This window comes from Cervus canadensis, chromosome 30 (assembly GCF_019320065.1).
Source record: "Cervus canadensis isolate Bull #8, Minnesota chromosome 30, ASM1932006v1, whole genome shotgun sequence".
Lineage (NCBI taxonomy): Eukaryota > Metazoa > Chordata > Mammalia > Artiodactyla > Cervidae > Cervus > Cervus canadensis.
In genome coordinates, this window is record NC_057415.1 from 41,658,334 (window position 1) to 41,680,940 (window position 22,607).

At 47.3% G+C, this 22,607-nt stretch overlaps 1 protein-coding gene across 1 annotated transcript in view; it reads right to left on the reverse strand.

Moving 5' to 3' along the window:
• Nucleotides 1-5,651, reverse strand: part of MEGF9 (multiple EGF like domains 9) — a 77,227-nt gene extending 71,576 nt beyond the window's left edge. Inside the window, exon 1 of the mRNA XM_043453232.1 lies at nucleotides 4,843-5,651. Within this exon, the coding sequence (XP_043309167.1) occupies nucleotides 4,843-5,494 (652 nt within the window). The 5' untranslated portion in view covers nucleotides 5,495-5,651. The remainder of the gene's footprint in view (nucleotides 1-4,842) is intronic.
• Between the last annotated feature and the right edge of the window lie 16,956 nt (nucleotides 5,652-22,607).

A 22,607-nucleotide genomic window follows, 5' to 3' on the forward strand; every position in this document is an offset into this window, starting at 1 on the left:
CACCCCGAACTTAGCTATACAGAATTTTAGGATGAAGAAAACATTTCCTAGTACAGACAGGAGGGCCCTGGTTTCTAGAATGTTCCTTTCAAATAAAATCCATTCATAATATTTTATTTACACGCCACAGTAGTCAGAGCTTTCAAACTCTAGGATTTGCTTGGAAAAAAAAAAAAGCCTCGTCTCTTAACTTAGATCACAAATAAATGATTAAGGCTCCTTGGGGGGCAGTCATGTGCCCTGAATCATGGGTACCAAATCATCACAGAACTGCAGAGCTGGAAGAGACCCTCGAGAACTAATCTAAACCACAATCTCTTCCCTTCCAAACTTTTTTATCATCCCTAAATGTACTCCCTCCTGTGAGGTAAGAACAACCTGCCCTAACGTGTCCTTGGACTCTCAGTAGGAACACCCCGCAGGTGAACGTGAAGAAACTAGGTGGGGTACGCTGACAGACTGCAAATCCAAAATGATGGCTTGAATCTAACACAGTAAATCTTACATGCTTGGCAACTATCTCAGTTTATACTTTAGAGGATAACAAAGAGTTTCTAAGTCCAGAATGAAGACAGACTTGTCTAGAACGTGTTTAAAAAAAAAAAAAAGACTTAAGTATCTTAATGGACTCAATGAGTCAACAACGTAATGCGGCTGCCAGAAAAGCTACCGTGATGAGGAGCTAACTGCATCAACAGTAGTACAGCATCCAGAGAGAACGAGGCAGCTGCCCTCTCCACCACGAGCTGGTCAGAGCACGTCTGGGGTGACACGCTCAGCTCTGTACTCCACACTCCGGGAGAGACACAGAAAAACTGAAAAACTCCCTAAGAGGGGCAACCAGCAGAGTGTAAGGGAATCTGAAATCATTTCACATAAAGAACAGTTGAGGGAGCTGAAGTTATTTAGTCGAGACTCCGAGGGAACACAATGACTGCCCACAGATCCCAGAACTCTCAGGGCAGAGAGACAGCTGACTTGTTCTGTGCGGCCCCAAAGGGCAGAGTCAGAACCGGCTGGTGTTAACCACAGGGAGAAATATTTCGGCTGAGTCCATGGAAGCATTTCTTGCAATGGAGAGCCACGTTAGGAGGTAGTGGCTTCTAAAGTCCTATCTAGCCCTGAAGGTCCATAATTTTAAAAATCAAACATTTATCATCACTTCAGTCTCTTACTATCGATAACTATTATACTCTAGTATCACAGCCTCTCCCTTCACCCTTCGTAAAATGTCCTACCCAGCCAACCAATCAGTCAAATGTTTTGCCAGGACTGTGGGAGGAAAATGCTTGCTTGCTGGGCAATTAGTTTCAGTTTGCAGATCAGTGTCCCTGTAAACAAAAGAGGGCCCTTACTGAGGGGTAGACAAGAGCTCTCAACTAGATCATCATGGAAGAAATTCTTAATTCAAAGAGCAGCCAGAAGACCCATCTAGACACATAATGTATTATCGGTGCTGTTCAGTTTTATACAAACATTAAAATAAAACACCCTGTACTCATCTTCCCAAAAGCCAGAGAATCCAATTTTGCCAACCTAACTAGGTCTTTCAAATTCAGTTAGAACCAGGTCTTTCAAATCTCTTTCCTCTGTCAAGGAGATGCATTTACTGTTTGAAGTAGACTAGAACCCATGTTCAGATAGAAAGACCAGACTCAATTACATTACTGTAAAGCTAAAACTGCCCAGTAAAGCAGTAAGCCCACAAAGGCAGTTCAGCTGCTGAGAACTAGACAGAGGCAGTCCATAGCGAATTCACAGAAAATTACAAGCTACAGAAAATTTAAAACACAGCAGAGCTACCAAAATTGAGCACCTTAAAATTTCTGTGGCCCAAAGACCATCACAGACATAGGTATATGGTAGTCCGTGGAAGTTACTAAAGGCCTTGAACAGTTCTGATGGCAAATATTACTCAATCCAGCTTTGCTTTACTTACAATCGATTTGGAGTCTACAAAACTCCAGACAAGGTATTAGAGAATATAATATGATGGACTAATAATATAATATGATGGACTAAACAAGAACACATTCTTCTCTGAGCTTTTTAAAGTGAAGCCAAGAAGCAATCCAAGTATCCATAAACAAGAGATTAGTTAAATAGATACGATATATACTTAACGATGAAAAATACAACTGCTGAAAAGAATAAGGTACACTTTAGGTACTGACATGAAAAAAAAGGCCATGATACACAGTTAAGTGGATACAGCAAGTTGCAAAACTCTATGGCTTGCAGTATATATACGTAATTAATATATTTAATGTATATAATTTATATATTATTTCATCTTGAGCTTTTAAAAACTATTTTTTAATAATTGTGTTTACGGACTTCCCTAGTGGTCCAGTGCCTAAGACTCTGCGCTCCCAATGCAGGGTCCACAGGTTCGAACCCTGGTGAGGGAACGCAATCCTGCATGCCACAACTTGCTTCTGAGAAAAGATCAAACTGCTAATAGCAGTAACATTTAAGGACTGACAGGAACTGGGAAGAAGTAAAGTGGGAGGGAGGAACCTCCACTCTTTACTTGTGGACTTCTGGTGCTTTGTAATTTTTGCAGGTAAAGGTTATCTTTGTAGACAAATGCTATGAGTTCCCCATATGAGTAACCTGGAATAGGCAAATTCACAGAGACAGGAAGTAGAATGGTGGTTGCTAGGAATAAGGTGGATGGCTGGCCATTGAGGAGTTATTGTTTAATGGATACAGAGTTTCAGCTGGGGAAGGTAAAAAAAGAGAGTCCTGAAGATGGATGGTAGTGATGGTTAAACAATTTGAATGTGCTTAATGCCACTAAACTGTACACTTAAAAAATAGTTAAAATGGTAAATTTTATGTTATGTATATTTTATCACAAAGAAAAAGCAACATAAAAGGAAAAAAGGTTACCTTTGTGATTTAAAAATAACAATGCAAAAATTAAGGTAAAATAACATCAATTACACAGACTTATGACATACTAACCTTCCAAAAGAAGGAATCTTCCTACATAAACACTACTGTGTGCTTCAAACTTTGGGAAATCTAATTTATCCTTTTCTATTACATTTTACCTGGAGGAGGAAATGGTAATTCACTCCAGTATTCTTGCCTGAAAAATCCCATGGACAGAGGATTCTGACAAGCTATAGCCCATAAGGTCGCAAGGAGTCGGACATGACTGAGCACACATACTACCATTACATTTTACTGAAACAAATAAAAATCATCACAAGTCCCTATTAGGTTCCTCAAATGCTTTCTACCCCATTTTAAAAAATTATCATAATGATAGTTAACATACATACAGAGCTAATTTACTCTGCACCCAGAACTACTGTTCTAAGCACTATAAATGCACTTAGTTAATTTTCCCAGGATTTCACAGAAAATTTCAAAGAATTCACAGCAATCCTATGAGCTAAATACTATTATTATCTTCATTTCTCAGATGAAGAGAGATTAACTGACCTTCCCAAATTACACAGTTAATAAAAGGCAGCAGAGCTAGGGTTCAAACTAAGAATGGACTTGAGTCCATACTCTCAACCACTATGATTCCTGCCTCTCGGTATCATGTCAGTCTCTCTACAGGGAGGCCAAAAAAGGTTACAGTCAAAATCCAGCTAGTTAGCCCACTCCTTGAAGCTGGAAGAAATACCAACTTGGCTTCTTATGGGTGAATAATCTGCATTCCTACTTGTGTCAATGCCAAGCTCCAATCCAAGATTGGACTGTATTAAGACGCATAATCATGTGGGAAAACTCTCTACAAATTCAATTATAGTCCAAAGTCCATACCTGACCCCACAGTAAATCACTGAGCCTAAGAATTAGGTCAGAGATCCATTAATATAAATCCAGCTAAAGGCAAAATGGTTTGGACAAATCAAACCCCAACTCAAAGCAAAGGAATTCAGAAACTCTTGTCTAACACCTTGACAAGGCAGGTTTTATTTGTTTAGTTCCAGGCCCACTTTAGATCTCAAGAGAAAAAGAACAGAAGTTGTCTCTAACTGCTTGAAGACTTTCAATCAGTAGGAAGAAGAGCTTTATTTTTTACCAGGACTCAGACAGAAATTGGCTTTTATCAACATCAGGAGAACTGAACATTCAGGAAAAAATGGGCCTCCCTGCTTAAATTGTGTATTTGCCCAAACATATTGACCTTGTAATTGAGGAAGGAAAAGAAAAAAAAAAAAATGGTGCAAGGAAGGGATTTAACCTAATTTATAAATGTGCCCAGCCTAGATACACACCTGTCCCAAATGACTACTGAATCCATTCTTGTGCAGGGAAAACATGGATTACAATTTCTTTTTTCTTTTGGCCTCAAGTGGTCTGTACTACTGTTTGTAAACAAAATCCTCTCAATATCTTTTCCACCTGTCACATGCACATCTGATATTTACATGAACAAGGAAAGTGGAGCCTTAGGAGGAATCCCTTCAGTTTCTGACCTATTGGTCGCAGGAGGTCCTGCGCTGGTTTTCAAACTTCCCCAGATCACCCAGGCGGAGAGGCAGGGTGAGCGAACCGAACCCAAAAGTTTGCGCCCATCCAGCGCAGCTGACAAAGGCCAGAGAGCGCTGTTTATAAGGATGTGCGATGCCTTCCACGCAGCAGTCGCTCCCCTCCCAAGGAAGCACAGCCCAAGTGGGGGACAAAAGACTTTCCAGACTGGGGGCTGGGGAGGGGGGTGGGGCAGACTATCTAGAGCTTGGGCCTCCCCTTGGAAGTCGAAATCTGGGGAACCTTTGGGGGCAAGAAATGACCCATTCCAGCCAAGAAGCCCAACGCTAGAAGGACGGGCAGCTGCAGGGAGGGTCCGGCCGCCGAGGAGGCGCTGGGACTCACCTGGGGGAGGCGGAGAGGGGGCTTCGGTGGCAGGTGGGGTGGGCGGGACGCTGCTGCTGCTGCTGCTGCTGCTGCTGCTGCTGCTGCCGCCGCCGCCGCCGGGGAGAGGCGAGGTCAGGATCGGGGGAGCGGTGGGCGCCCGCACCGTGGTCGCTACACGGGTGGTCGGCGCTGGGCCAGTGGTCGTCGAGAGGGTGGTCGGCGCGGGTCTGGTTGTCACCCGAGGGGTAGTCGGAGTACGTTCCACCGCAGGAGGTGTGACCCGCGAGGGAACGAGCGATGCCTGAGAGGTGGTCGGAGCGGGCCCGGCGGCGGTGGTCGGAGCGGGCCCGGCGGTGGTCGGAGGAGGGGTGGTCTCCGGGGGCTGGGCTGAGGAAGACGCAGCCTGGGGTCGGTGGAGGGTGGCGCGCGGAGGTCCGGTCCTCGGGGCCTGGGCTGTGGGAGCCGTGGCCTTAGAGAAAGGGTGGCTGGGCTCGTCCACCAGCCACGGGCCCGGCGACGCGTCCACCTGCCCCGCGGCCCCGCCGCCGCCGGTGACATTCCCCGCCGAGGTGGCTGAGGCGGCGGCGGCGGCGGCGGCGGCGGCGCACAACAGGGCGAGGCCGCCCAGGCTCGGCAGGCTCCTCATGGCGCGCTCGGCTTCGCCATTCATTCATTCAGTCAGTCAGCCGGTCGGTCAGTCATCTTCTCCTCGCTGCACTCGGACCAGGGAAGCCGCCGCAGCCGCCGCCGCCACCGGGCGTACCATCGCCACCTCCCTCTGACAGGCGGCCGGCCCCGCGGGCGGGCCCCGGCGCGGAGGGAGCGACCGGGCCGAGCGCGGACGGCCCGCCCTCCCTGATTAGCAGCCTGGCCGGGCCTATGGGAGGCCACGCCGTCTCACGTGATCTGCCCGCTTCCCGGCCTCTTTGTGGCCCCAAGAGCCAATCAGAGGGCGCTGAGGGGAGGGGGCGGTGCTAAGGCGGGAGGTGGGTGGAGCGAGCGCCGCTCCAGCCGGTCAGACTAGCGGCAGCCCCGGCTTTGTCTGCCCTAGAAGCGGGGCGCGGGCCCCGGGCCCCGGGCGCCGGGGAGCAGACAAAGGACGCGCCCGGCGCGGCAGACGCTGGGCCAAGTCGTCTGCTCCACTGGGCGGCGAGCGCGACCCCGGGACGGGGACTTGGCTCTTGGGAGCTTCCCCGCTCTCTTAAACAATGGGGCGCCAGCGCCTCGCCCGGGCTCGGGTGGGGACGGAGCTGGAACCCCCGCGATGGGTGAGGGTGGCTGCTGCGAGGATGTAGATCACAGCACCTCCTCTGCTGCCAGAGAGCGCCCGGCCTCGGCCCTGCGAGGTCTTCGCTGCATTCCCATTTCAGAGATGGGGAAACTGAGGCCCTTGTCGAGGACCTTACCGAACCAAGCAAGACCCACGCCCTCACCAGGCACCTGCTTTGGGCCAGGTGCTGTACCTGGCGGGACGGGGGTTCTAGAGACCCGTCAGGAGTGGAAGGTGCAAGCTTCCTGCGTGAGGGTGACAGGCTCACATGCACACTTCACCTTACACCCCCGGGAGAGTGAGGTCGGAAAGGGTTGAACCTCAGCTCCAAGCTTCCTGCTGAGTGGTTTTGTGGCCTGAGTGCAGTTTTCTCACCTCTAAAATGGGGTTGATGGCAGCTAACATCCCCACCGCCCACCCCTCTCTCACAGAGCTGATGTGAGAATTAAGTAATGCCCTGAAAGGGCTTAACGCAGTGCCTGGCCCACAGTAAACCCTCATTAATGCTGACTACACTCTGCGTACTGTGTTAGGACAAGCCCCACGCCGCAGACCTGCGTGTCCTCAGAGCCGCCTGCCTATTGCAGGGCTAGGGGTGGGTCTGACCACAGAGCTTGACCCTGGGTGACACTATACCCTGTGTAAAGCTGGAATTCCGATGCGCAGCCTCGCGCCATCACCCAGGATTCAGAGCTCGCTCAGGCGCTGCAGCCGGGCAGGGCGCGTTTGTCATCTGACAGGGCTTAATCCCAGCCCCACCGCCACCCCATTCCTGGCCTCCCCTGCATGATGCTTCCTTTGTGCATGGCTTCCCATTAGTCACCGGCCTCCAACCAGAACTGGGCGATCATATTTGCGTGGGAACCTGTGTATCTGTTAATTAAAAATGCACTTGTTTACCTGAATGAGGAGTAGGTGGGGACAGGGCGTGTATGTGCTTGTGTAATGAAACATAAACATGTTTGTGAGTCTGTGTATATGCGTGTGTATTTGTATGATCTTATGAGTATGGCAGCTGGTAGCTATTTTTGCATATTGTATGTTTTTAAATATCTGCACGTGGACTGGTATGTGTTTTATGTGTATTTTCTGTGTGTTTTTACATTTGTACCTATGTGTGATTCAGATGGTAAAGAATCTGCCTGCAATGCAGGAGACCTGGGTCCATCACTGGGTTGGGAATATCCCCTGGAGGAGGAAATGGCAACCAACTCCAGTATTCTTGCCTGGAGAATTCCATGGACAGGGGAGCCTGGTGGGCTACCATCCATGGGATGACAAAGGGTTGAACTGGACTTAGCAATTAAACAACAGCAGCATGAGTGTATCTTAACAGATCCCTCTATGTATGTAAGGGGAGGGGCAAAATGGGAGGGGTGTGCATGGGTTCTGGTTTCAGACCAACATTTAGGAAGTGCAAATAAAGATTCTGTTTTTACTTCTCTTGGGGAAGGGAGGGGATAGGTCAAGCCCCTCCCGTAGTCTTTTGCTGAATCTTTCTAGCCCTTCCAACCCCAGCCCAAATACCATATCCTCTAAGAGAATTTTCTGGATCTCCGAGTGGGAATGAATCTCTCTCTCGCCCTATTTTCCCACTGCCCTTTGTTTGTTCATTGATTATAGCCCTGATCCATCAATCTCTCTACCCCCTGCCTCTTCCTGAAAGGATTAAGGATGGCTTTCAGAAATGTATACAACAGGATATATTGGACCACCCCCGTGGCTCATTACTCCTCACAGGCATGCGTCAGTGGGAATACTAGAACTTGGGATTTCTGTCTCTCCTCCATTAGGCTGTTCTGTCTGTTCTCAGTGCTCAGCAGGGGGGACACATGTGAGCAGGAATCCATGCTGGTTAGTTTGAATTACATCGCAACAAGACTCTATGGTGCCCTGAGAAGAGTTTGTATCTTTAAAGTCAGACAGAGCCAGGTCATGACTCTGCCAGCTGTGTGACCTTGGAGGGAAAACCTTTGACCTCTCTGAGCCTCAGTTTCCTCATCTATAAAATGGGACCAGTGAATTCTGCCTCAGTTAAGCTGAGGCCTGAAGGGAACGTTTTTACAGAGCCTGGCATGCAGAAGGTGCTCAACCTCATTTATGCCAGTGCTAACACTGAGCCTTGTTGGCTGGCCGAAGGACCACAGCCAGAAACAACTTCTCCATCGGGTGACATGGCCTGACAGCCACCCTACCAGATATCCCAAGTGATAGCTGAAAAATTCTGGGTTGGCCCTGAGCTGTGCTATATCAGAGATTCTCTGGCACTACAAGAGAAAAGCTGATACAGCTTCTTTGCCTGGAGAATCACAGAGAAAAGACTAGAAGGCTTTGCCAAAGTAATCCAGGCCAGCTCCCTGCCTCAGACAGGGATCACCCCCACTGCAGGTTCTAAAATGAGTTAATTACCCTGTTGATATGTATAGTATATGTTGCATTTTCTGGAAAGGTGATTTAAGTGTCTTAATGTGGATTCACTCCCCATTTAATACTTAAATTTCTTGTTCTGCCTTTATCTCTAAACTGCAAGATGACTTTTTGTTTGTTTCTTAGGAATAATATTTTACTTTTGTGTTTAAAAATTAGGAATGCTCCAAATATCCAATGTCAGAGACAGGTGTTGTATCTCTTTTAATCATAAAGAGTCATTGTAATGGTGGCTATGAAGACATTACAGAAATATTAATAACTGGCCATTGAGCTTTTACTGTGTGCTTCATGTTATCCTAAAAGCTACATATGACTTCTTTTGTTTAATCCTAAGAAAGACCCCAGGAAGTAGGTATTAATACTATTGTTGTTTGGTTGTTGTTCAGTCACTAAGTCATCTCTGATTCTTTGCCTTGCCATGGAGTGCAGCATGCCAGGCTGCCCTGTCCTTCACTGTCTCCTGAAGTTTGCTCAGATTCATGTCCATTGAGTCAGTGATACTATCTAACCATCTATTAATATCCCCACTTTACAAATAAGAAAACTAGACCACAGAAATGTTAAACAGCTTGCCCAAGGTTACTTAGTGATAGAGCCAGAAATCAAACTAAGGCTGGCTGACTCTAGCTGGCACCCTTAACAGCTCTGCTCTAAATGGAAAATGCTGATGATATGTTAAGAAAAGAGAAGATAAAAATCACGGCTATGACTCTCTGTGTAACACAAAGTTGTTGGTACTTTTCCTGTGGCTCCAGAACTGCAGCTGAGGTCCGGGGCTCTAAAGAGAGCTGTCAACCCATCTGTGGCATCCGGGGCCACTGGACTTAAGAGGGAGGGGGAGGAGCTGCAGTGGGAAGGGATGCACAGAGCAGAGAGGGCAGAGAGAGCAGAGAGAGCTGACCCCTCTGGATCCTCAGCACCTAGCACAGTGGCAAATAAAAAGAAATGGCTCAAGAATGTTCTATTGAGCTAAATGCGGCCTTGTGATGTGGCAGACACCATTCCAGGAGTTTTGCATTTGTAACCTATTTATTCCCCAAAGGTAGGGTTATCACCTGTGCTTGAAAGAAGGCAAAAGAGAGCCTCAGAGAGGTTAAAGGACTTGCCCAACACGTGTGTGTGTGTGTGTGTGTGTGCATGCACGCACTAAGTTGCTTTTAGTCATGACTCTATGTGACCCCATGGACTGTAGTCCGCCAGGCTCCTCTGTCCATGGGATTCTCCAGGCAAGAATACTGGAGTGGATTGCCATGCCCTCCTTCAGGGGATCTTCCCAACCCAGGGATCAAACCCACATCCTCATGTCTCCTGCACTGGCAGGCAGGTTCCTTACCACTACCAATGGGAAGCCCCTGCCCAGCACCTGCCCGGCTCCAAAAACCAGGCTGTTCTCTAGACTCCACAGCTGTCCTTGTGGCCACTGGCCCTTGCACATAGTAAGTGGTCAGTGAACACATACTGAAAGAAAGAACAGGTATACACTGAATCTAACCTTCCTGCTAGAGCAGCATTTTAAAAAAGAGAAGCTTTGGGAGTAAGAAAAGAAGGCATAATAACACAATCAGCAAAAATAACTTCATCTCTCAGATTCCAATAAAACATAGAAACTTTCCCCTTTCTGGTTTCATTGAAGCAGCAATGCTGACATGGACTGTTTCTAATCCTCCGGAGCCTAGGCTCCTATCAGATGTGGCCAGATGCAAAGTTTGGCATCATCCGTGGACAACTTTAGTTATTGGGGCCACTATGAACAAAGTCTGCTCAGCAAAGGACGCTAGCAACTCACGGAAAGGAAAATACAAATGGCTAAGATACATGAAATATTGTGTATTCAACTTAAGTAATCAAAGATTTGAGAACTGAGACAGGAATTTACTTTTTTTTTAGCCTATTGATTTGGCAAGAACTTTTTTAAAATGGTAGTACTTGTTGCTGGTAAGGGAGTGCCTCACAGAATTGATGAGAATGTGAAGTGTTTTCTCTCTAACTTGTTACCTCCGCTTTGAAGAATCAGTCCTAGAGAAAATAAACAGTGACGTAAATAAAGCTTTATATACAAAAATGTTCATCAGAGTGCTATGGATAATCCTGAAAATTAGAAAAGTCTAAACAGATAACAGGGAATTCCCTGGTGGTCCAGTAGTTAGGACTCCAAGTTCTCACTGCTAAAGGCCCTGGCTTAATCCCTGGTCAGGGAACCAAGATCCCACAAACCATGATGCTCGGCCGAAAAAATAAACAAACAGATAACAATAGGGAGGGATTAAATACTTTGTGCTCTATGCCATCCCTATGTTGCAACCCTATACATCTTTAAATAACAATATTCATGAAGGAAATTCTTGCAATATAAAATTATGGAAAAATAGGTTACATACCATCTAGAGTAGCCAAAAATCCAAAATGCTGACAATATTAAATGTGGGAGAGGATTTGGAGCAAGAGAACTCTTATTCACTGCTGGTGGGAAGGCAAAATGTAACAGCCATTTTGGAAGACAGTTTGGTGGTTTCTTACAAAACTAAACATACTCTTACCATATGATCCAGCACGTGTATCCTTTGGTATTTACTCAAAGGAGTTGAACACTTGTGTTTATGCCAAAACCGGCACAAGGATGTTGACAGCAGCTTTATTCATAACTGCCAAAACTTGGAAGCAGCCACGATGCCCTTCTGTAGGTGAATGAATAAACCAGGTCCATATCCGGACAACGGAATATTATTCAGCACTAAAAAGAGATGAGCTGTCAAGTCATCATGGAAAGACGTGGAGGAAACAAATGCATATTACAGAGTGGAAGAAGCCAATCTGAAAAGCTCATGCACTGTGTGATATTCTGGAAAAGGCACAACTATGTAGACAGTTAGAAGATAGTGGTAGACGGGGTGTGGGAGGAGGATGAGAGATGAGGAGGTGGAGCACGGAGCATTTTTAGGGCAAACAGAAACACCCGGGATGACACTGCAGTGATGGATAGATACACGGCATTACCCGTTGGTCCAAACCCTCAGAACGTACGACACCAAGAGTAAACCACAACAGGCTGAATGGATGAGACGTGTCAAAGCAGATTCATTAAGTGTAACAAGGGCACCACTCTGGTGGGGGAAGTTAATAGTGAGGGAGGCTTTGCGTGTGCGCTCAGTCGTGTCCGACTCTCTGCGACTCCATGGACTGCACCCTGCCAGCTTCTACTGTCCAAGAAATTTTTCAGACAAGAATACTGGAGTGGGTTCCCATGCCCTCCTCCAGGGGATCTTCCCAACCCGGGGATCGAACCCACATCTCCCATGTCCCCTGCACTGGCAGGCGGGTTCTTTACCACTGCATGTGTGGGGCAAGGGATATATGGGAAATCTCTATACCTATTGCTCAGTTTTGCTGTGAACCAAAAACTCCAATAAAAAATAGCTTTATTAAAAAAGTTTCCATGGTTATTTAGACTATGATCTCAATTATGTAAATATATGAATATATTCATATATGATTACATTCATATATTGTTTTACATAGTATAAATAATATATGAATATATTACTAATTCTATACGCTATCTATATGAATATAACATTTGATATAGACACAAAATAAAAGCCTAAAAGGGAATACAACAAAATATTAACAAGTTTAGTCTCTGAATGATTGTATTATGGGTACTTAGATTGTTTCTCCTTCATACTTTTACACATTTTTCCTTTTTCTTTTTTTACAATAAGCACACACTACTTAAATAATCAGGAATAACCCACAATAGAACTCATTTGGATCTGGGGGTATGTCTGCCAGCCATATCCTAGATCTGCTTCCACATTATCTCTTCTTAAATTGATGAGGAGGAGAAAATTTTACTGTAAGTTCACATTAATGGCAAAGTGCCTTCCCCAATGAAACTAAATGCTGAAATCCCGCCTCAAAGTCCTTCTGATGCTAAAATAAGCTCAGAAAAGCGTTTGCTGTCCTTCTCGGCGATCCACCGGAGGACGTCATTCACAGTGGGCACCAAGTCAAGCCCTCGCTCGTCATCAGCGCTGGCTGCAGAGCAAGGAATCTGAACCATTTGGGGGAGGAATGTGGTCAGAGCTTCACAAATAACTCTTTCCCTTAGCTTGCTATAATTATAAGACAGGGGATTACTGACAGGTGCAGAACGCACGCAGCTCTCCCAGTCATTGTCTCGTTTGAGCTTTGGGGCCACTCTGGAGAGAAGGTGGTGGTGATATTAGTGATATACTGCTAATAGTTATAATAGTAGTATACTAGACTTAGTAGTGACTAACATTTACTGAACACCTATTACATGGCAGACACCGTGCTGAAACCCTTCATGCACATTTTCCCTTTTAACTTTATACTGTGAGATAGAAGTAATTATCCCCACTTTCTAGGTCAATATAGTTTAAGTGAAAGTGTTAGTCGCTCAGTTGTGTCTGACTCTTTGCAACCCATGGACTGTGGCCCGCCAGGCTCCTCTGTCCATGAGATTCTCCAGGCAAGAGTACTAGAATACTGGAGGGAATTGCCATTCCCTTCTCTGAGGAATCTTCCCGACCCACGGATCGAACCTGGGTCTCTCTCATCTCAGGCGGACTCTTTACCATCTGAGCCAGCAGAGAAGCCAGTATGCTGCTGCTTAAAAAAGTCAAATGACTTACCCAAGATCACCGAACTAATAAACGAAAGAACTAGGGTTCATAACCAATTTTTCAGTCCTCGAGTCCAGAGCGATTTCCGCAACTGTTTACTGAGGTTTCTCAACTTTACTTTTTATTTCTGTTAGGAGAAAAACAAGGGCAGCAGTAAAGAGTGCCAGGCTCAGTCCTGGTCTTTCTAGCTGTATAACGTTGGACAACTCACTTTAGCTCCATGTTTCAACACCATCTCTTGTAGAATGAGGATCATAATATTTATCTCCCAAGTCAAGGTTGAACAAAGCAGTGTATACGAGTGTTGAGCGGAGGCCTGCCCCACAGTAAACACTCAAAAGACACATATCTGACTTTCCTAAACCTTGTCTTTTCACATACTGGGTCAAGACCAAGTGAATACAATGACCTTGGGGGTTAATGCCCAGAGCTTCTAGGCTCTCAGTGGGTTTATACTCCCCAACCTGTTCCCATGACCTTGGCCTTCTTGAAGAGCTTCCTTCCTTGGAGTGGGTACCTGTCACTGGAATGGTGTTTAGGGCTGGGAGAGTGGCAGGAGTGGGCACTTGATTCCTCAGGTACTTTTAAGAAACCCAGGCCTTTGGGACTAAGATGCTCTTTGTTGAACTATTTTGAGGCGGCCATGTGAATTTCATGCTGATTTCTAAGGGCTGGAAAATAAGGAAACCCAGTTCTCCGGGGAGCAAATGTTTCCCTGAAAAAGCCACAGAATGAGTAAATATCAGAGCTGGAACAGGACTTAAGAATCCGCCCCTCCAAACCTGAACGCCTAACAGCAATCCACCGATAAACCAGAGAAGGAAAGGGCCTTAACCAGACCCCAGGCTCCACGTTGGTGACAGAGCCAGGGTCAGATCCAAACCCCCTGACCCTCAGGCCCCCATCAGACCCGCATCATTCCTTACAGAGGACGAAGCTGGGAGCCGGCGAGGGACCGACAGTCTGCTGGTGGGAGCCCAGGACCTTCCCACCCACAGCACCACCCTTCTGGCGTCCGGTCCAGGGCCTTTTAGGTCACCAGGCTCCCTCACCAGGAACTTTCCTCCTGGAATCAAAGAAATGCTGCTAGCTCTCTATTGATGGCCAAGGCAGTCTTTTAAATGATAACAATAATCAAGGTCTGCTCTCAGACACTAGTTGAGACCTCAAAATGGCAAAATCTTCCAAATTAGGCCACCGTAAACTAAAGGAACTAGAGACAACATTTTCCCCATTCCATCAGGCCTAAATTAGAACAGCTCTGAAGAGGATCCTGGGAGATTAGGCCAGCTCTCAGGCCTGTGGGTCTGATTTTCTTCCTCGGTCACTGCACTTCTCTTGCGATCATTGGGTGTTTATTGGGTGTATGTGTCAATGCAGCCTGGAATTTGGAATTGATTGCAATCCTTAGCCACATACAGACACCTCTTTAGAGACAGGAACTTTGGAATCTTGGCTCTCTGGTCTCATGTTGGGGAATTAGATTATGAATCAGCCAAGCTGTGTTCTCCACCCAGAGTCTATCTCCCTTCAGGGTGAAAGGGTCTAGCAGGAAAAGTCCATGATATAAGGCCTGTCTACATTACTTCCAGCCTATGTCATTAGGGCAAGAATCCACCCCTCTAAGCTTCAGTTTTGACATCCGTAAAGTGAGTATATAATGGCTGGTTTATACATTCTGCTTCTAGGAGGATTAAATCATTCATTCACTCAGCAGAAACGTATTAAATACTGATTAAGAGATATCCTAGTGAATAAGATTTGAAAAAAAGGGCAAGTACTTTGCCCTTGTGGTGCTTACAATATATCGAGTGAGATAGCCAGTTAACACCTGTTAATGAACATGTAAATAAGCAAGATATTTAGAGCCTCTGATAAATAGCACAAAGGAGAAGAAAGGGTTCTGTGAGAAAGAGAAACTGGAAACATTTCCTTAGGTCAAGGAAAGCCTCTCTGAGGCTGTGGCATTCAGTCTGAAACCAAAAGGAGAAGCTCGTTCTGCAAAAACCGGCACGGAGCAGCACGTGCAAAGTCACGAGGTGGGAAAGGGTCTGAAAGGAGGCAGAATAGGCAGAGGGTATTAAGTGAGGGAGAGCGTATTAAGCAGTCCAGAATCAGGCGGGAGACGGAAGCGCAGAACTCTGTAGCCAGGTAGGCCTTCCCCCGTGGCTCAGCAGAGAAGAATCCGCCTGCAGTGCAGGAGCCGCAGGAGATGTGGGTTCGATCCCTGGGTCGGGAAGATACCCGGGGGGAGGGCATGGCAACCCCCTCCAGTATCCTAGCCTGGAGAATCTCATGGACAGAGGAGCCTGGCAGGCTACAGTCCATAGGGTCGCAAAGAGTCAGACACGACTGAAGAGACTTAGCACGCACACATGTAGCATGTAAGTAGATGGGATTTTCTTCTAAGAGAAATTTGAAGTCCCGGGAGCCTTTTAAGGAGGGGACGGAGGTGAAATCAGAAGCAACAAGGGCAAGAGCACAGTGAGGAGACTGAGTGGTCCAGAGGTGAGAAGGCGTCAGCCTGCACTGGCCTACAGGCGATTCACGACCGATTTTAGATATGGGGTGTCAAGACTTGCTATTAGATTGGGTATGGGGTGGGGGAAAGAAAGAAAACAAGAATGATTCCAGGAGGTGGGAGGGGGGTTCAAGAGGGAAGGGATCTATGTATACCTGTGGCTGATTCATGGTGCCGTGTGGCAGAAACCAGCACAACATTGTAAAGCAATTACCCTCCAATTAAAAATAAATTTTTTAAAAAAGAATAAAGCCAGAAGTGAGCAAGCGAGTTAAAAAAAAAAAAAAAAAAGATGGTTCCTAGATGGGAGATCAATGGAATCAGTCATTGAACAAACATCCATGAAGCACATAGATCTGCCTTACAGGATCTGCCTTGTTGTTGATAAAGATAGGGATGCAGAGCATGCTTAGGCAGGCAGGTAGACCAGAAAATAGGCAACTGAAGGCTTTTAAATGAGTTCGGAAGATGTTAGGGAACATCTAACTCTGCTAAGGGAAAAGGATCGAAGAGGTCTTCCTCGAGGAGGGGAATGTGAGCTGAGTCTTGGAGAAGGACCAGGACTGAGGCGGAGGACTCGGGTCATGGAAGAGAGTTCTGGAGTTAACACAGTGGCAGCAATAACAGTAACAATAAGTGATATCTGTGAAGCCTTAACAGCAAGATCTGCTGTCGTTTAGTCACTCGGTCGTATCCGACTCTTTACGACCCCATGGATTGTAGCCTGCCAGGTTCTTCTGTCCAAGGAATTTTTCAGGCAAGAATACTGCAGTGGGTTGCCATGCCCTCCTCCAGAGGATCTTCCCAACCCAGGAATTGAACCCAGGTTTCCTGCATTGGTAGGCAGATTTTTTTTTTACCGCTGAGCCACCAGGTCTTCCCTTAACAATGTGCCAGGAACTGTTGTAAGTGCAAGTTAAGGGAATTCTTTGGTGGTCCAATGGTTAAGACTCCAAGCTTTTCACTGCTGAGGTCCCAAGTTCAATTCCTGGTTAGGGAACTAAAATCCCACAAGCCGAGTGGCATGACCAAAATGATAAAATAATAATAAAAAGTACCAGTTAACTTAGTTAGTCCTCACATGAGAACTCTGTGGGGTAGGTACTATTATAATCATCTCCACGTCATGAATGAGGAGACGGAGGCACAGTGAACGCCTGTTCCATCACCTGCCCAAGGCCACACCATCTCTCACCAAGCTCCGGGGTCATGCAGTTTGACTCTAGGGCGTAGGAAGGTAGAAGCCTATGGAAGGGGAGATAAATGACATGAAAGTATTTTGCAGACTGTTAAGGACCATCCTGCAGCGGAAGATCACCACCATGGTGAAACGGTTTGGGAGACAAGGCTTCTCAGCAGTGTCTCCGGATTACTGGTCTTGGGGGACAGTGGCTGCTTGTGGGCGGGGGGCTGCCCCAACAGAGGGGACCTCTCCGGGGTAAACACTCCGTCTGACCCTGAGTCGGGAAGCAGGAGGTTGGTGTCCCAGGTCTGCCCCTGACTTACTCCGTGGTTTCAAGTGAGTCACTTCTCAGCCCACCTTCCGTGTCCCCCTCTGGAAGATGGAAGGAGGGAACGGCGGGGGGCTCCAAGGGCTTGCCCGGCCTTCCTCCCATTTTGAAAAATTGCTGTCACTATTGGTGCCCCGCTTCTTGACAAAGAAGGAATGTCTGCTTGGAGCCCTTGACTGAAGCAAAAATGCCACCTCGGATGGGAGTGGCACTTCCAGAAAGCAGGACCCACGCTAGATGAGAAGCCCATGGCTTATGTCTCCTGAGTCCACAGATCTTGAGTTAAACCCTTCTCATCACTCCCATCCCAGCCAGGACAGTGGTTTCTACCCTCCCCCTCCTCCAATCCAGCCACTCCTACCCCTTTTTCATCTGCCCGGGGTGGGGCGGGGGCTGGGAGGGGGGGCGGTGCTGAGAAGCAGTGACAGCCTCTTAGCGTGCTTCTGAGGACGCAGCCAGAAGATGCTTTTATATCCTAGCCGGTCTTGCTTTCAGTTTTCTGTGAAGCAAGTTCTTGGGGCCTTTCTGCATGTGCTGCTCCGGGCTCCATCTGTGCTACTGGTTCGGGTCCACTGCCCTGGAATAAGGGCTTCCCAGGCGGCACTAGTGGTAAAGAGCCCTCCTGCCAATGCAGGAGACATAAGAGATGCAGGTTCAATTCCTGGGTCAGGAAGATCCCATGGAGGAGGGCATGGCCATCCACTCTAGTATCCTGGAGAATCCTCCATCCTGGAGAATCCCATGCAGAGAGGAGCCTGATGAGCTACCGTCCATAGGCTCTCAAAGGGTTGGACACGACTGAGCAATTAATACTCACACTCACTCACCCTCGAAAGGGCTTCCCTGGTGGCTCAGTGGTAAAGAATCTGCCTGCCAATGCAAGAGACTCAGGTTTGATCCCTGGGTTGGGAAGATCTCCTGGAGAAGGGAATGACAACCTACTCCAGTATTCTTGCCCGGAGAATCCCACGGACAGAGGAGCCTGGCAGGCTACAGTCCAGAGGGTCGCAGAAAGTCAGACGCTACTGAAGTGACTTAGCATGGACACACGCCCTGGAATAAAAAGTGTTCATCTGGATGCAGACAGAATCTTTCTCCCCATGTCTTCTGAGAACAGACTCATGGGCCTGCAAGAGAAGATTTTCCATCAAAGCAGTACAACCCCAAGCCATCCTGCTGACATAGAATTTTGTAAACTGTAAAGTACTTTTATACATTGTTAATTCACATACTATTTTTTGCACCTCATAAAATTTCTTAACTAGTTTGGACAGGGGTAAGATTGCAAGATAAAATACAAGATGCTAGTCAATTTTGAATTTCAGATAAAGAATGAATAATAAATCGTTTTTTTATAGTAAGTATATCCCACATATTGTATAGGACATATCTATGCTAAAATATTATTCATTGTTTATCTGAATTGAGATTGTTGCTAAGTCTAACAATGCTGGACAGGGATTTTTTTTTTTTTCTTTACTTACATTTGCATTTTTTTTTTTTTTTTTTGAGGCATTTCTTCCTGGGCCATAAGTTTTGGCTTCTTCAGTTTCTTCTGGGGTATCTTCTCCTTTTATGCAACCTCCTCTTCTGGTTTAGGAATAATCTGTCCTTTTTCAGACAAGGTCATCTCAATGTGCCAAGGAGAGTTCAGGGATGGGTTGATCCAACTGCGAGCTCTAAGTCCTGCGCCTGCATCTTGGGAGCTCTGTTCACCTGGATGTGCTCAATGATCAGAGAACCTACGTCCAAGCCCTTAAGTTCAGCATTACTCCCTGCATCTGGGAGCACATGCAGTAAAACTTCAGCACTCTTTTTGGGCCACCAACCCGGCGTCCAGCCCCTACTGTTTGGTCTCTGTATACCTTTGCTTCTTTATCACGACTTCCTTCAGATACTTGGGGGCTTTTCAGGTATGCATACCCTTAATGGCCTGGGCAATTTCATGAGTGTTCTTAAAGTGAACATTAAGTTTCAAACCTCCTGATTTGCATGATTTTGTGGGGTTTTCTGGGTCAAGTGAATAGCATACCATTTTTTAGAGGCTACCTTCGGCTGCTTACCAAAAAAAGGTGGAGAGGGAATATTAACCCCTTTTTGCAGGGCTGGGACTTATAGGACATGAAAGAATTGATCCAAACTCTCAGAGCACTGACTATGTCTTCTTCATTTGTTAAATTTTAGTATTTGTTTAGTTTGTAAACAGGAGAGGTGTATTCTCTTAAAGCCAGTGTATCAATTCCTTTAGTGGTGATCTGAAAGATTTTTATATCATGAAAAGTCTATTCCTCTGGGAATCTGTGCTCTGTGATTGTAGAGGTACGTGTACTGCACCCCTATGTTCATAGCAGTAGTATCCACAATAGCCAAGACAGGAAGACAGCATAAATGTCCACGGAGAGATGAATGGATAAAGAAGATGTGGTACATATACACAATGGAATACTACTCAGCCATAAAAAAGAACAAAATAATGCCATTTGCAGCAACACAGATGCAACTAGAGATGATCATACTAAGTGAAGTGAGTCAGAAAAAGACAAACACCATATGTCATCACTTACACGGGGACTCTGAAAAAATGAACTTACCTAAAGAACAGAAACAAACTCAGAGACCTAGAGAACACACTGGTGAGTGCCCGGCGGAGGGAGTGGAGAGAGGGATGGGTTGGGAGTTTGGGGTTAGTAGACGCAAACCATTACACGTAGAATGGACAAACGACAGGGTCCTATTGTATAGCACGGCGCACCACATCCAATCTCCTGGGATAAACCGTAATAGAAAGAACATCTAAAAGAAAGTGTATACGTGTGTGTATAACTGAGTCACTTGGCTGTAGAGCAGAAATTAGCACAACATTGTAAATCAATTATGCCGCTGTGCTTAATCGTTCAGTTGTGTCTGACTCTTTGTGACCCCATGGATTGTAGCCCACCAGGCTCCTCTGTCTATGGGGACTCTCCAGGCAAGAATACTGGAGTGGGTTGCCATGCCCTCCTCCAGGGGATCTTCCCTACCAAGGGATCGAACCCAGGTCTCTCGCATTGCAGGCAGATTCTTTATCGTCTGAGCCACCAGGGAAGCCCAATAATCCTGGGATGGGTAGCCTATTTCTTCTCCAGGGGATCTGCTGGATCCAGGAATCAAGCTGGGGTCTCCTGCATTGTAGGCAGATTCTTTACTGCTGAGCTACCAGAGAAGCCCAAATCAATTATACTTCAATAAAAAGAAAAAGTCCCTTGCATGAGCAGCCCAGTCAGGGGATGGTGGGACAACCTCCAGGGTGATTCTGGACCAGATTCAGCTCGTCTGTCTCCTGACGGACATCCTGGGCTCTGCTCAGTGACAGCTCCCATACTGATGTCCTCTGCCCAGCCAGAGCTGTGGCTAAACCCAGACACGCCAAGAAGACTTGAGCTTCCGACGATGGAGGTCAGGGGTCTTGATTCCCCGCCAGGCTGACCACTAAGAAAGATGTCCTGCCGAAGAACCGGAGGCTGGCACAAGCCCTGACCACAGGTCTGAGGTTCACTCCTGCAATGTCAGGGTGCCAAGAGAGGCCCTTACAAGCATCTAAGTCGAATCCAAATAGTCTCGTTTTTCCGGAAATACACACCAAGGCTCAGAGGAGGAAAGAACTTAGTCAAGCTCACACAGTAAGCTGGCAACAGGACCAGGCCTGGAACTCACATTTTCCCCAGGTTCTGCATTCCTGACTCAGACGATCAGGTTTCAGGGCAAAGCAAACGGCAGGTGGGAGGGACGCGGTTAGTCACCGGTGTGCTGGCACTGTGGGTCACCGAGCTTTAACCCTGGCACACAATTAGCATCTTAATCCAGTCTGTCACTCCCTGAAGGCCCTGCAGGCCACCGGCTGAGGATTAGAAATAAATTCCTATCCGCCAAGGCCCTGAAATGGGAGATGAAATGGCTCACAGAGATGGTCTGATCTAGTTCCCTCAGCCGTGCAAAGTCCCCAGCATCTGTCCTGGGACCAGTTCCAAGAACCTCTGAGCCCAGGGAGCTTGCAGGTTGGCAGTCAGGCCCCACGGAGGCAGAGGGAGCTGAGTGGGCCGAGAAAGGATGGCCCGAGTGTAAGGCTGGCCCGGGGAAGCAGCAGCGTTAGCTTTCGGCCACTGACCGCTCTGCTCAGAAGCATTGTTGCTGTGCTGCTGTCCAGTCACTAGGCCGTGTCTGACCCTCGAGACCCCATGGACCGCAGCACGCCAGGCTTCCCTGTCCTTCACCGTCTCCCGGAGTTTGCTCAGATTCATGTCCATTGAGTCGGTGATGCCATCCAACCATCTCATCCTCTGCTGCCCCCTTCTCCTTCTGCCCTCAATCTTTCCCAGCATCAGGGTCTTTTCCAATGAGTCGGCTCTTTGCATCAGGTGGCCAAAATACGGGAGCTTCCGCTTCAGCATCAGTCCTTCCAATGAATATTCAAAAGGGCTCAAAAGTATTATTTACAGCCATCTCAAGTCTGTCTCTGTGAGTTTCTGCTGAATGGGTGCAGTCTGTTCCTTCTGCAGACTTGGGTAGAGGAGGAAGCCCAGTTCACCCGGGAAATGAAACTGCTGAGTGAGACAGGAAGCCTGCTCTGCATTCTGCCCACCCAGGGCCCTCTCCGCTGGCTTACCCCACTTAGGAGAAGAAGGAGAAAGCCGGGTAAGGAAGAGCAAGGGCGGCTCCGTCCGGGGCTCTTGGGTGGATCCCCCTGTCGCTGTCAGGTCTGAGCAGAGAACAGGACGGCCTTTGACCCTGCCCTCGTGGAGCTGATGTTCTGATTAGGGAGTTAGACAGTCTGTGGCTAACCAAACGAAGAAGATAGTTTGAGAAAGTGATATTCGCTCAGTCACGTCTGACTCTGTGACCTCATGGACCGTAGCCTGCCAGGCTCCTCTGTCCCTGGGATTTCCCAGGCAAGAATAACTGGAGTGGGTTGCCATCCCCTTCTCCAAATTGATAGTGCTAAGAAGAAAATAGAGGCTGATGATGGGATAGGCAAGGCCCCGGGCAGCATGACCACTTGGAAAAGGTGCCCACTGGACTGAAGGCTGAATGAGGACACGGGGGCACCGTGGGGAGATCTGAGGACAGGGAACAGTGCACGCAAGGTCTCTGGGGCAGGAACAAGCTCAGTGCGGTTGAGGAATAGAAAAGCCAGGATGGGCAGGACGTCATGAATGAGGGGGGAAGTGGGCGGAGATAAAACCAGAGAGGTGATTGTGTACTGCACTGGAGTAAAGATTAAATCATGGAGGACTTCCCGAGTGGTCCAGTGGTTAAGAATCTGCCTGCCAATGCAGAGGACACGAGTTCGATCCCTGGGTCGGGAAGATCCTGCATGCTGCAGGACAATTAAGACCGTGCACCTCAACTCCTGAAGCCTGCGCACGCTG